We start from the raw sequence: 13291 nt of genomic DNA on the forward strand, positions 1-13291 counted from the left end.
CCGTTCCCGGAAGTTACTTACTTCCGGGTTCGCCGACCAACCGGTTCGCAGGGACTGCCACAAACCGGTTGAAACCCACCCCTGATGTCAATATCAAAACAGATAAGCCAATAATATGTCCCCACTTTTTTAAGGCTGTCTTTATCCAAGAATTGAAAGCTTGGCAAATCTTGTCAAGAAGCTGTTCTTGACTTTGATGATATGTCCCGTTTCCAGAATTATGGCCTTAGTACAACTATCAATTTTAATGAATAGTAATAATGAGATATATATGAAATAATAATTTTAAATTTAAAAATTAAATGATTGAGATGGATCTATTTATTTGGTTTTATGGTATTACTCAGTGGGGAATCATTCAAAATTAAAAAGACCTTAAATGTCTTTTATCATTAAATTTCTGAGTTACAGTAGGTTGGCGTTAAATTAACTCTGACACTAGGACAACCTGCTTAGATATTAATTTTCTTGAGGGTTCAGTGATTGCTCCATATGTTCTGGCAGGATTATTTGTTATTTTCCAAAATAGATTATAATCCAGGTTATAACAATGATAGCTGCCACTCTTGTTCATTCAAATAATAAATCTTGTGGGACCTGGTTTTAATTATCTACTTAGACCAGAATGTACTGGAAAAGCTATTTGTCAGTTTCCTAATTTGTGAAATAAAAAATAATAATATTCTGCATGAGTGCGATTACAATACTTTTGTAATATGATTTAAATATAGACATTTTCAAAGATGAAGTGATTTCTTTCTGCTTTGCTGAAAATCAATTATGAAACTATCTTAAAATGCAAAAGTAATTTGCTGTTTAAGAAGCATCATCTTATATTTGAAGAAAGAAAGTTTTTAAAAACTGGTAAACCCTATGCCTGGGATGTTGAACCTATGGCACGCGTGCCACATGTGGCATGCGGAGCCATTTGTCAGGGCACGTGAGGTGTTGCCCTGTCAACTGGCCAGTGCGCATGTGCGAGCTGGCAAGCTGAGTTCAGTCTTTTTTTAAACTATTTTTTGCCCTCCCCAGACTCCAGAGGCTTTATAGGAGCCTGGGGAGGGCGAAAACAGCCTCCCCCCACCGGAGGCCCTTTGGAGGCTTCAGGAGCTTCCCTGAAGCCTCCGAGGTGCAAAAAAACGGCCCTATGAGCAAACCAGAAGTTTTGAAATTGACTTCTGGTTTGCTCATACGGCCGGTTTAAGCCCTCCGGAGACCTCAGTGGCTTCCAGAGACTTCCCTGAAGGCTCCAGAGGACGAAAAAAGCCCCTATGAACAAACTGGAAGTGACTTCCAGTTTGCGCATAGGGTTGTTTTTTGTCCTCCGGAGTACTGTATACCGATAGTTTAATTTTGGGTGTATTCTTGCTTTGTGGTCTCCAATTTAAAGGTAATGTTTTATGTCAGTAATGGCTAACCTTTTTGTTGTTGGGTGCCAAAAATGCTAGCGCGCATGTGTGATATTGTGTGTGCATGTTGGCACCCATAATGCAAAGCACACCCTCACATGTGCAATTCCCCCACACACTCCCCCCATGTGGCCGCGCTGCTGGTGCACTACTCGTTCCCAAACTGAGCTTGGTATTTCCTCCAGGGGAGGCCGTTTTCATCCTCCCCAGGCTCCAGGAAAGCGTTCAGAGCCTGGGGAGGGCGAAAAACGGGCCTACGGGCTTACCAGAAGTTCGGAAATGGACTGTTTCTGGCTTCCGGAGGGCCTCCCCTGGCCCTCCAGAGAGGCAGAAAATCAGCTGGCCGGTGCGCACATGGGTGCTACAGCTGACATAGGGCAATGGCTCATGTGTCTGAAGAGAGAGCGCCGGGTGCCACTTGTGGCACGCGTACCATAGGTTCACCATCATCGTTTTATGTCTTCTACAAATACTGCATTTTTGTAAATATTTCAGTGAATCACTAGATATTTTCTCCAAGAAAAAGCACCACAGTATGGATTGTTTAAAAGTATATGATACATCAGTTGAAGTTAAGCAACCCCACTTTGGTTGGCCACGTCAATGTCTTAAGAGCGGGTAATCTTTATGTGTAATATGAAGATCTGGGGAGGGCAGTCAGGAAATGAATATATTAATATAATATACATCTAGATTTTCCATTGTAACTGTACATGTTCAAATGAGCTAAAAATGAGATTTTTGACATTTGCTCCATGATAAAATAAGATAAATAAGATTGAAAACACTGGAAAAATATGCTGCCCAATGTGCTCTGCACAGGACCTAATGATGATGTTAAAAATAAGAGATAAGCATAAATGTTTGCCTTAAAATCATAACTGAGCTCCATAGCTTTGCTTATGAAAACCTAGCATTTGAAGTCAGACAGAAGATATACCCATCATTGCATAGCATCCATACATATGAATTGGACATTGGTGAATAAAACATTATAGCCACCAATATTTGTTATCAAATACACCCAAAAGAAGTCTTTAAAAGTTATACGCCATAAAGTTTGATTAACTTGCAGTCTAAAGGTTCACTGCAGGACTTTAAAACATAACAAAGACCCATATATAGTCTCCTGGTGCTTTCCATCTTTCTACACGGAATTTTTTTTACTCATGTCAGAGAACCAACATCCTTCTGGGTTGAAAGGATTAGCTTGTGACATCACCATTATTCAGGGGAATAATTGGGAATGCCTTTCATGTCCATGGTAGGAGTTGGCGCAAAGGACGGAAGCTCATCCCTTCTCACGGCAGCACTTGGGTCTCGAACGCGAGCTTGCTACTTGTCAAGCCAGCAACCACTATGCTCCTAGTATTTGATAATACAATCAATTTATTAGGAAGGCACTCTGCCCCCTCCATGTTATAATGCTTTGTCTAAACTTCTTATAGGGAGACCAAGGTAAAGATGGTGCTGCTGGCCCACCTGGGCCTCCTGGACAGCCAGGTTCAAGAGGGCCCCCTGGAGACACAGGAAAAGATGGCCCAAAGGGACCACAAGGTCTTCCTGTAAGATATAAATAATAACAAAGCTAACTAACATGCATGGTTTGAGGGAGATTCTCCTCGTGATGCATGTAAGCTAAGAGATCTTTAAGTCATATACCCAGCTTGATCATAAATGTCTGAAGAGCTTAGTGGAAGGAAAAGGATAGTATTGTTATAATAGAGAGTAAGTGAAAGAGGCAATATCTTGACTGAACTTTGCCATCAAGTTTTATTTTATTTACAGTCAATGGGTTTTTTATATATATATATATATATATATATATATATATATATATATATATATATATATATATATATATATATATATATATATATATATATATATATATATATATATATATATATATATATATATATATATATATATATATATATTAGCTTGTCCAATATAATTTTGCAATAAAATGCATTGGATAACCTTATCAGGATTTATTATTTGTAAACAGTAATTATATACTAAGCTTCAGGGGTTGACAACATTTTATTTTCTTTGCTAGAACAGCAATTATCTGAATAATGTGAAGGAATTCGGTGTGATTATTCCATTGAGCAATGGCAGATCTATTAGAAAAATCTATTCTCAGGATAGGTTTTTTTTAATGCATTAGCCATTCTTAATCTTTTCTTTAATAACTAATTGTTAGCATCCTATCCTTGAATCTGAGGAACGGTAGAGTTTTATTTGCCAAAAACCATTAAATGAGATGGAATCTATTGTGCTCATTATTAAGTCTGATTATTGATCGTGTGGTGTTATCTGCATGTCGCTTGAGTGACCGGGTAAAACGGTGATTTCTAAGTCAATGGAATACCTGAAGTATTTTTTTTCTCAAAACAAAATGCAATGTGATATTTGCATCTCCACGTTTCTCTCCCTCACTGTTATGCTGGTAGAAAGGATTTTAGAAAACAGATTTTGAAGTGAAATATATTGTTGGTCTAATTTGAAAAATGTATATTTATGTCTTTTTTAGGGTGAGAAAGGAGAAGCTGGTGTCACGGTTAGTATGCAATATATATATATTAAAGCCATATATAATGAATTGTTCCCATATTAAATATGCGATAGGTAAGTATAACTCAAAGGTTTTTGCCTGTTCTCTTAGTCTCTGTGTCCTGTGTCTAATAACTTTAATGGTTGACTTCCTTTCATCAACAGTAATCACTATTGTTTACTTCCATCCACTTTTGGTTCCTAATCTAATTGTTTCTCCATCTCTCCTGACCTAACAGAAAATAACAGTAGCTAGATTTAAAGTAGTATACAGGAAGGAAACAAACAGTCTGCATTGATGAGTAACTTTCCGAACTAAACTGTGTGCCATCATGAGCCTCCTTTTTAAGTAGTTCTGTGTCACTTCACACATTTTACTATCTTTTAAACCCGTTTCTTTAGAATAATATTTCTTTTAAGTGGTATTTGCATTGGCTGAAATTCCAGATCCCAGAATAAGAATATTGAAAGCTCACCAACTTAATATCACCACTGCTATCTGCTAATGTTTTATATTTTAGGGGGGAAATGGCTACAGTCTTGTAGAAGTATACGCTGTATTTTCTTCCACACTTTTTATATGACTTTATTGTTCCAGTGCAGCTTGTTGTATTAGTGTGTAATTGTAAAAGGTCATAACTATTAAAAATGTTTTCAGTTTAGTTGTAGAATATCAAACAAATCTAAGAGGTCGAGCTAAAAGAGAATAAATGAGATAAGCACCATAAAATATAGTTTCCCACACAGTTGTCTTTTAAAAACAGCTTGTAACAATCTAATTCTGAGTATGCAAATAGTCAGAAACATCCAATTACTTCTATCTCCAATCAGTGTATCAGTTAATTAGATTCATGTATTTTTCTCTTTGCGTGAAGTAGTGAAGAAAGAGGTTGGTGAGGAAAAAATGATTGCCCTAAAGTTCTGAGGGCAAATGTCTGAGGGCCCATGCACATGTCAGGAAGGGAAATGGAACTCCCATTTACCTTTCTGGTGATCTTCCTTTTGAGTAGCATGAAGGTACAAGTCAGGAACATCCCCATGTTTACATTTTGACTCCTTAATTTTAACATTGAAGTAATGAAAAGTAAACTTTTCATGAAGCCTCCCAGTCAATTAAAAGGGGCATTTCTGCAGTCTAAAGTTACTTCTTACTTATCATGGAATTTAAACATAAACCTTTTGACATAAGTGCTTGAAATCTGTTATCCATAAAATGCAATAACCCCAGGTTATTTAAGAGAAATTGCATCAGTTGTTGGTGAAAGAATTGAATTTTATTGCACTGGAAAAGATAGTTTTAAGATCAATTTGAACTAGTATTTTCATTTTTATTAGTTTTATTTTCTCATGCCTGTTTATGTAATTATTATTATTATTTGCATCTGTCATCTAAAATGATTTATTTATTTATTTTGAAGGGTGTACCTGGTATTCCAGGAACAAAGGTAAGTTATTGCGGTTTCTTCTTTTTCTCCAAAACTACCTGCATTTAGATACCATGTAACCAATTGTGAAAACAAGCCCTAAGATTTGGTAGGGTGGGGTGGCCATCAGAGTAGCAAACGCTGGAGAGATGTGGAGCCAGGAATTTTGACATTTCATCTATTTACCTCTCCAATAGTTCCTATCCTCCAAAGCTGATACCTCAACACTAATGCTTGCTTGACACTTGACTAAGGCCATCCCAGTGTGTCATAGGCAATGCTCCTGAAAATGGTTCCTCACCAAATGAGCAGATACAGAAGCAACCAGCTTAAACCTGTCTCTCTTTTGGATATGTGTGTTTATGCAATACACATTGAACCAGCTCTATGTATAGAACTGAACATGTAGCAAATAGATGCCAGGAACAGCAATGAAAGAGCAGCAGTATGTTATTGAATAAAAGATAAGCATTTTTATTATGAGTATTATTATGAGTTGTATTACTGGAGGGTAAAAGTTATATGCTTGCTTGCTTGCTTCCTTCCTTCCTTCCTTCCTTCCTTCTTTCTTTCTTTACCCTGCCTTTATTATTTTTACAAATAATTCAAGGCAGTGAAGATATACAACACACCTTTCTCCTATTTTTCCACAACCTCCACCTTTTGAGGTTGGTTGGGTTGAGAGAGGGTGACTGACCCAAGATTACTCATCCAGATTCCATGGATAGGGCAGGACTAAGACAGAACTCACAGTCTCCCACTTTCTAGCTTGGTGCCTTAACCATTAATGTTGTGTGTCACCAAGCAATGAGCAGAACTAAAAGAGGATGGGGCTATCCACTCCCTTATTCCCTCTTTCTTCCCTGTCTTTCTCTCATCAACCTCTTCCCCATGTATAGGAGACTGGGACAGATTGTTCTTGTTACAGATGTTAAGCAATTACTTGCTGAGATTCTTTGAAATGAAGTCAAGGGTCACATTTAAAAAAAAGAAAATAAATTGATGAATGTAAAATAAATGAAAGAGTTATAAGCCTGCACTTTCTGAGTTGGCCTTAATCCCTCTGACTCATTGGCAGTTTTGGAAATGGATTGGATTGGATTCCCACACTAGTTGTCTTAAATTCAGAGAAGAGTGGGGAGTCAGCAAAATGACTTCAGAAGTTTGAAAACAAGATATTTGTTCAAGGTCCTTGGTGGTCTTTGAGCTTGATTATTTTCTTGCAGACATTTCATTACCCAAACTAGGTAACATCATTCAGTGCTAGGTAACATCATCAGTCCTAGCACTGATGATGTTACCTAGCTTGGATAATGAAACGTCTGTAAGAAAACCAAGCTCAGAGACCACCAAGGACCCCTCATTTCAACCCTGAGCTACAAATATTCTCCTTTATTAAATATTTGTTCATCTAATAAAGGAGATGAACCATTGTAAAATTTATGCTCTGTTGTTTTCAATGTCATAATGGCTGTTGGTCAAACCTAATAAAGTGTAAATTATTATAGAAAAAGTAGAAGTACTTACACTGTGATTTGTACAATGATACATTTTATACTCTGGCTTCTCTCCTTGCAAATTTTAGCTTGTATTCTTTTTTTAAAAAATGATTTTTGAATGCTTAATATTTTTTCATCATTCATTAAAGTAGGTGCTTTTTAATTTTACAAATTTCTTTTATGGTGATTTTTATTTGTCAAGCATGAGTTGGTTTTAATACAGTCCTTATAGGCTTACATTAGTGGCTTAAGCCCGAAACCACACATTATAATCACACATTTATACAAAGCAAAAATGGTCAATTTGGTAGAAATAATACCAGTGATATTTGAATCCTGCAGTGTGAAACAGATGGATCACATGAATTTTGAGAATCAGTTTATATGCCAAATCACAAACTTAATGATACCATACTAAAATGTTCTGCCCATGTAAAATATAGAGATGATTGATGCATAGCAATCAGAACTACAATAAGATATGGCTACTAGATTTTATAACTATATTTAAGGATTAAAATTCAGTGGATTCCAACGGTGAGGTTTCTAATATAAATGCAAACAACCTTTTAAAAAGATATTTATTCTCATTTTTAAATTAAATACAGTTGGTAATTATTTTGTGATACTGGCAAATATAACACACATCTACATTTCAATCTCACCTATACATATTCTATTTATCAGGGTGATACTGGGACTTCAGGAGAACCAGGAGTTCAAGGACCAAAGGTAAATCTCATTTCTACATCTCACTCTTTCTGGCTGCATATAAGCTTGAGCATAGAACTATGCTTTTAAACAGTTGTCACCAAATGGTGATCCGCAAGACAATGTTGGTGGTCAGCAGAAAAATTATTTGCATTTTTTATATTGCATTAAATCAGGGGTTCTCAAACTACGGCCCATGGGCCAGATATTTGCTATGAACATCTGTGTTGCTGCAGAGAATCTCTCCCTTCGGGGTCTTCTTGTGCGGGTTGGAGGGGAAGAGATATTCTGACTTGGAGTCTGCTTCAACCTTCTGGTGTGGGGCTTTGGGCGAAGACTGGAGGGAAGTGCTGCTAGTGGCAAAGAGCCGGAGGCCTTGTTTTAGTGGGACTGCATCAGGGCCTGGGTTAGGGTTAGGGTTAGAGTGAGGCGAGGAGTGACTGGGAGAGGAGGGTTGAGTAGAGGCTGGCGATGTGCCCCTTGACATGAGTCACAATTGGCCACGCCCATCCAGTCACGTGGCCACCTAGCCACACCTACCCAGCTGGTCATTAGGCATATTAGTGATCAGCGGGATTTAAAATTATGAATTAGTGGTCCCTGAGGTCCGAAAGGTTAGTGACGCCTGCTTTAAAACAAAAAGCACTATTGGAATATGGGGACACAAAGCAAGTGGGCAATGAAATGTGCACAATGACGAATATTTGCAGATAACATTGTGATGTAAGTAAAAAAGGTTGGGGAAGGAGATTATAAGGTTCAAATGTACATTTCATCATTTTTCATATCATTGTGGTTAGGGATGAATGGCTATAAACAGCATTGAACATCTATAGGAATGAACAGCTGAGCTTGCAATTGCTCTTTGAGAAAAAGAATCTTTATTTTTGTAGCTAATTTCAATTTCATGAATATCTGTTGACTTGTCCATAATATTTGATTCTTAATACTTGTATTGATTGAGATACAAGTATACAAGATAATTTACAACTACGGGTATTTCAGGCAAAGTATATGAATCTACCTTAGTGACTACAATTGCAATTGGCAATTCCATGGTCACTAAGTGGAAAATCACTTGACCACAATGGATTTATCTTCTCACTTACCCTTAGGTCATTAAGTGAAACACCTTGGGCTGCGACGTACAACTTCACTTCCACATTCTCCATTAACTCTGCTTGTTGCAAACTGGTCACGAATGTCCCATAGGCAATCATGGGACACTGCAACAGTCATAAATATGAGGATTGGTCACAAAGCTATTTGTTTTTATACTGTCCTAATTTCAAATAGTTGCTAAACAGGCAATCAGTAAGCAACGGCTACCTGTATATCACTAAAAATTTATATTTATTTGGCTAAATGATAATTGGACTTTATTAATAGTTAAGCAAATATAACAGTTTGAACAAACAAGTTTGAACTGCATTTAGAATTCAGATGCAATGCAAATAAAATCAGTTATTTTAATATGATTATTATTATTATTATTCAAGTATTAATTGATACATGATTCTTTTTAAATTTAGGGAGAGACAGGAACTTCTGGGCCAAAAGGAGACAATGGCGTTCAGGGGCTGCCAGGGTCAAAGGTGAGCATCTAATTAAATAGCATCATGTGATTTGTGAATGTCCTGCATTCAGCTCAGGAATTGTCTGACCACCACTTTTAGATATTGCAAGCAAGCAAACATTACCCTAGGGAAGGACAGAGGCACAAATGGACTTCTGGAGTTCAAAGAGAATAAGACTAGCATGTGCTTTGCTTAAAAATTAAATTTTTCCTGGATTTCTTTTAAACAACCAGGATGTATTAGCCCAAATGGGGAAAAGATCTTGTTTCAAGTTGCTTCTTCAGACTGAAGTTAGAGAATGTTTTGAAATAGCAGCAGCTACCCTTTTTTTAAAAAAGAGTTTCTAATGGGGCAAGCTAATTTAATCATTTAAAAAAAATTATAAGATTATAGTGTTTATTTTTTATAAACCTCAGGTTCTTACTTTAGCTTTTACTTTGTACATTTTGTTGATTCCCTTGAATTCCTTTCGAATACAAGATGATGTTAAACCACTTCAAATGAAAGAGGAAAACAGATTAATGTATTCTGCTAAAGAACAGAGAGTTCTTTCTTTCTCTCTCTTTCGCTCCTTCTTTATTTGTTTATTTGTTTGTATCCTGCCTTTATTATTTTTACAAATAACTCAAGGTGGCAAACATGTTTTCCTCCTCCTGTTTTCCGCACAACAACAAACCTGTGAGGTGGGCTGGGTTGAGACAGAGTGATTGGCCCAAAGTCACCCAGCTAGAAATCACAGTCTCCCACTTTCTAGCCTGGTACCTTAACCACTAGGCCAACTGGCTCTCTTTTGCACTTTTATACAACATCTCTTTCCAAGGTGTTTAGAAGAGCAAGAAACATTGGCCACTATTGAAGAATAGGTGTAAACAGGCCACCCGAGCTCACAGGTATAGGATGCCTGGGATTAAATTAGTTAATTGATGCTTGAAAACAAATTTTCCATTTCAATTGCTCTTCTTGAAGACACATGAAGTCTGTAAGGCAGGTTATGCCCAGTAGTCTAAAAAGATGCAAACAAGCTACAGAACCAAAAGTGAAGAAAGGGAAAGGCTACCATAGCTGAATGTTGACTTGTTTGACATCTGTTTTCCATTGTGCATCTTTCAAATGTTGCAGGGAGAACCAGGAAGCATTGGCGAAATGGGAGAAAAAGGCATAGATGGACTACCAGGGCTGAAGGTAAGGGGAGCATGAGAAAAGCATGGTATGATTAGCACATCCATTGATTTTCATTCTGGAAATAGCAGAACAGTAAGACTACCTCTGGCATTGACATTATCCTTTCTCAACTATTCAGCCAGCAGGTATTTCTTTAACTTTCTCTTGCTGAAAGAAGAGACTAGAAAAAGTAAGCTGGCAATACCCAAAATAGAGATCTCTGAGGCGCCATTCACTTCTGTGGAAAAGAAGAACCCATCAACCCATGGATGAATACTCCTCTTAATTTAATAAATAAACATTTAAGAGAGAGACCTGGCGTGCACTTACCTTTTCAGGCCTAGAAGAATCGCAGATATTCTCAGCAGAAGGTGGCCCCACAAATAAGCTTGTGCCATTCATTCTTTAAAGATGATAACCTTGAATCACACACAGAAAGAAACTGGGAGCCATTGCAGTTCACACAGCAGCAGTATAACGACAAGCAATGGGATGCCCAGAACTCTCCATGCCATCATATTTTTGGATCAATTGCAATTTCCATCTGGTCTTCAAAGACAGCCTCAAATAGAGCACATTGTAGTAATCCAACCAGGAAGTGACCAGAGCATGAAGGACCAACCATGATCAAGGCCTCCCAGTCCAGGAATGAGTTCTACTGGTACATAAATCAATCCATACAAAGCTCCACACACACACATCCCAACCCCAGCCACAATTGCTATCTGTTGAGCAGAAGCCATGAATTTAGGCGGAACCCCAAGTTATTCACAGCTGGAGTCAAAGATGGTGCCTCATCGTATCTCCTCTGCCTTGCTGTGGTTGAGTTGAAGCCAATTCCTCCCCATCCAAACCCTTATAGCCTCTAAGCAGTGGGCCAGCACAGGACAGCAATTCTTGGTCAGCTGGGTGTGTCGATATATAGCTGTGGTATCATCAACGTACGGATGATAACAAATCCAATTCCACTGGATGATCTCTCCCAGCAATCTCGTATAGATGTTAAATTTATTTATGTGTTTATTCTTTAAGTATTTGTTTATACAGGGTCAATTTAAGTCACCCTTGTGACTTGAATTAGTACTTGTAAATTGAATACTAAAGTTGATTATTGCTTGCTTTGTGCTTTTAAGTGGAAGGAAATAGTACTTCAAAATGTCTGAAGGTACTGTCCTTTTAAATGTGGCAACATTCCTAATCTGTAACCTTGAGATTACTGTCATGTTATCTTTTTGCTGTTTTGTCATTTAAATTTCAGGGCTATTTCAAACTGCTTGGATTTCCAGTCCTGTGATATACATAATCTTACATATTCAGAGGATTCAGTGTTGGCAGGAGGCTTGTGTGTCTTGAATCTGATCTGTCTGGTTTATTTTATAGTTAGATTATGTTGAAAGCTTTTAAAGCTGCTGTTGCTGCTAATATTGTGTTCCTCCAGAAGTCATATAAATCTATTTTTTCTTTAAACTAGGTGGGGAAAGTTACTCTCCAAATTTTCACTAAATTAAATCTCTTAACAGCTCAAATCAACATGGTCAATTTCTCTATCTTTTCTCTAAATTAATCTTCTTTATTGTTTTTGTTCAATTTTCAGGGTGAGCCTGGTGAGAAGGGAGCAGATGGATATATCGGGCCAAGGGTATGAATTTCCGGGGGGGGGGGTGGAGTTAGTGCCCTAAAATACACAAGTCACAATTTCCCATTTCCCAATAGTTTAAATGGAACTGGGACAAACATACAATATGGTAATTATGAACATTATTGCACAAACCTGTGTTTGGACCTGCACCCTAATTCAACTAAATGTTATAATTAATATAAATGTTTTGGAGTTATGTTTTCAGGAAATTGTGTGGGACATATAAATATAAAGGATTACAACAAGTACTGGTAGAATCTGTTTTGTATATACATGTACTTTCAAATACACTATGCTTTCAAACAAGTACAATACTAAAATCATTTCCACTGTTATAGATTGATTAGAGCCTTACAGAAAAATAAGATAAATAATTTGAAGAACATATTACTTTCTCCTACAGCAAAGTTTTCCAACTTTACAAAGAGTAAGTTGGGATTTTTCCAGTTCTACAGTTTTAGTTCATCTGAAACTGATTGGAAAAGACACTCCTTTTATTTCTCATAGCATTCAAATACTTACTAAATCCTCAGGGAGGACAATTGTAATAGATTGGGGAAGGGGGTATCAATAAAATCCCCCTCTTTTTCTCCATTTACAGATGCTTCTACTGGATTAAAGAATTCTCCTTGAATGGAAAAGTGCAGTTAGAAACTATTATTAGTACCTTTCTGAGAGTTCACATCCTTGAACTTGCATATTTGTCGATTAACTTTCAAAATAGAAATCCCCCAAGGTAGTATATAACAAAAAGAACAAAACAATGAAAGAACATAATTAAGTTTCTTTCCCAGAAGAAATCTCAATTTCATCTTTGATGGTTCAAAGTTCACGTGATGATAAAAAGTTCTGAATAACAAAACAGTTTTAACAAAATGTTTTAAGAGGGACTTTAACATTTTATTATGGAAAGGATTTCTCCAGCTGTATCAGCACTGTTGAAAAGGAGCTGGGCTTGATAATTAATTGTCTTTAAAAATAGCAAGATTGGGGTCAGGACAGTCAACAGCTAGGCCTTTCTTGGGACTTTAGCAGTGTAGGTGATATTTGATTCTTCCTTACAGTGGATAATAATTTACTAAGGCATGCTAATAGTATGTGAATAGTAGAGTGTTATATCTGTTAGCGTGAACATTGCAATAACTTTATCTTTTCAGGGACCTCCAGGCCATAAAGGAGAACAGGGTGATACAGTAGTAATTGACTACGATGGTAGGATCTTGGAAGCTCTCAAGGTAACGTGTGATATGATGATACTATTCTCTGAACTAATGAATTCTTTGTGTAAATAAAGGAGTTTTATATATAAGTG

The 13291-nt window shown here is 37.0% G+C and overlaps 1 protein-coding gene across 1 annotated transcript in view; it reads left to right on the top strand.

Annotated features, from left to right (window-relative positions):
- The window catches only part of COL23A1 (collagen type XXIII alpha 1 chain), a 272186-nt gene that overhangs the window by 229609 nt on the left and 29286 nt on the right, over positions 1 to 13291 (top strand). Inside the window, exons 10-17 of the mRNA XM_087709496.1 lie at positions 2858 to 2974; positions 3949 to 3975; positions 5387 to 5413; positions 7579 to 7623; positions 9135 to 9197; positions 10299 to 10361; positions 11935 to 11979; positions 13137 to 13214. Of these exons, the coding sequence (XP_087565622.1) occupies positions 2858 to 2974; positions 3949 to 3975; positions 5387 to 5413; positions 7579 to 7623; positions 9135 to 9197; positions 10299 to 10361; positions 11935 to 11979; positions 13137 to 13214 (465 nt within the window). The remainder of the gene's footprint in view (positions 1 to 2857; positions 2975 to 3948; positions 3976 to 5386; positions 5414 to 7578; positions 7624 to 9134; positions 9198 to 10298; positions 10362 to 11934; positions 11980 to 13136; positions 13215 to 13291) is intronic.

This window comes from Thamnophis sirtalis, unplaced genomic scaffold (genome assembly GCF_051295495.1).
Source record: "Thamnophis sirtalis isolate CommonGarterSnake01/CBP01778 unplaced genomic scaffold, rThaSir2_p1.2 scaffold_3, whole genome shotgun sequence".
NCBI classification, from domain to species: domain Eukaryota; kingdom Metazoa; phylum Chordata; class Lepidosauria; order Squamata; family Natricidae; genus Thamnophis; species Thamnophis sirtalis.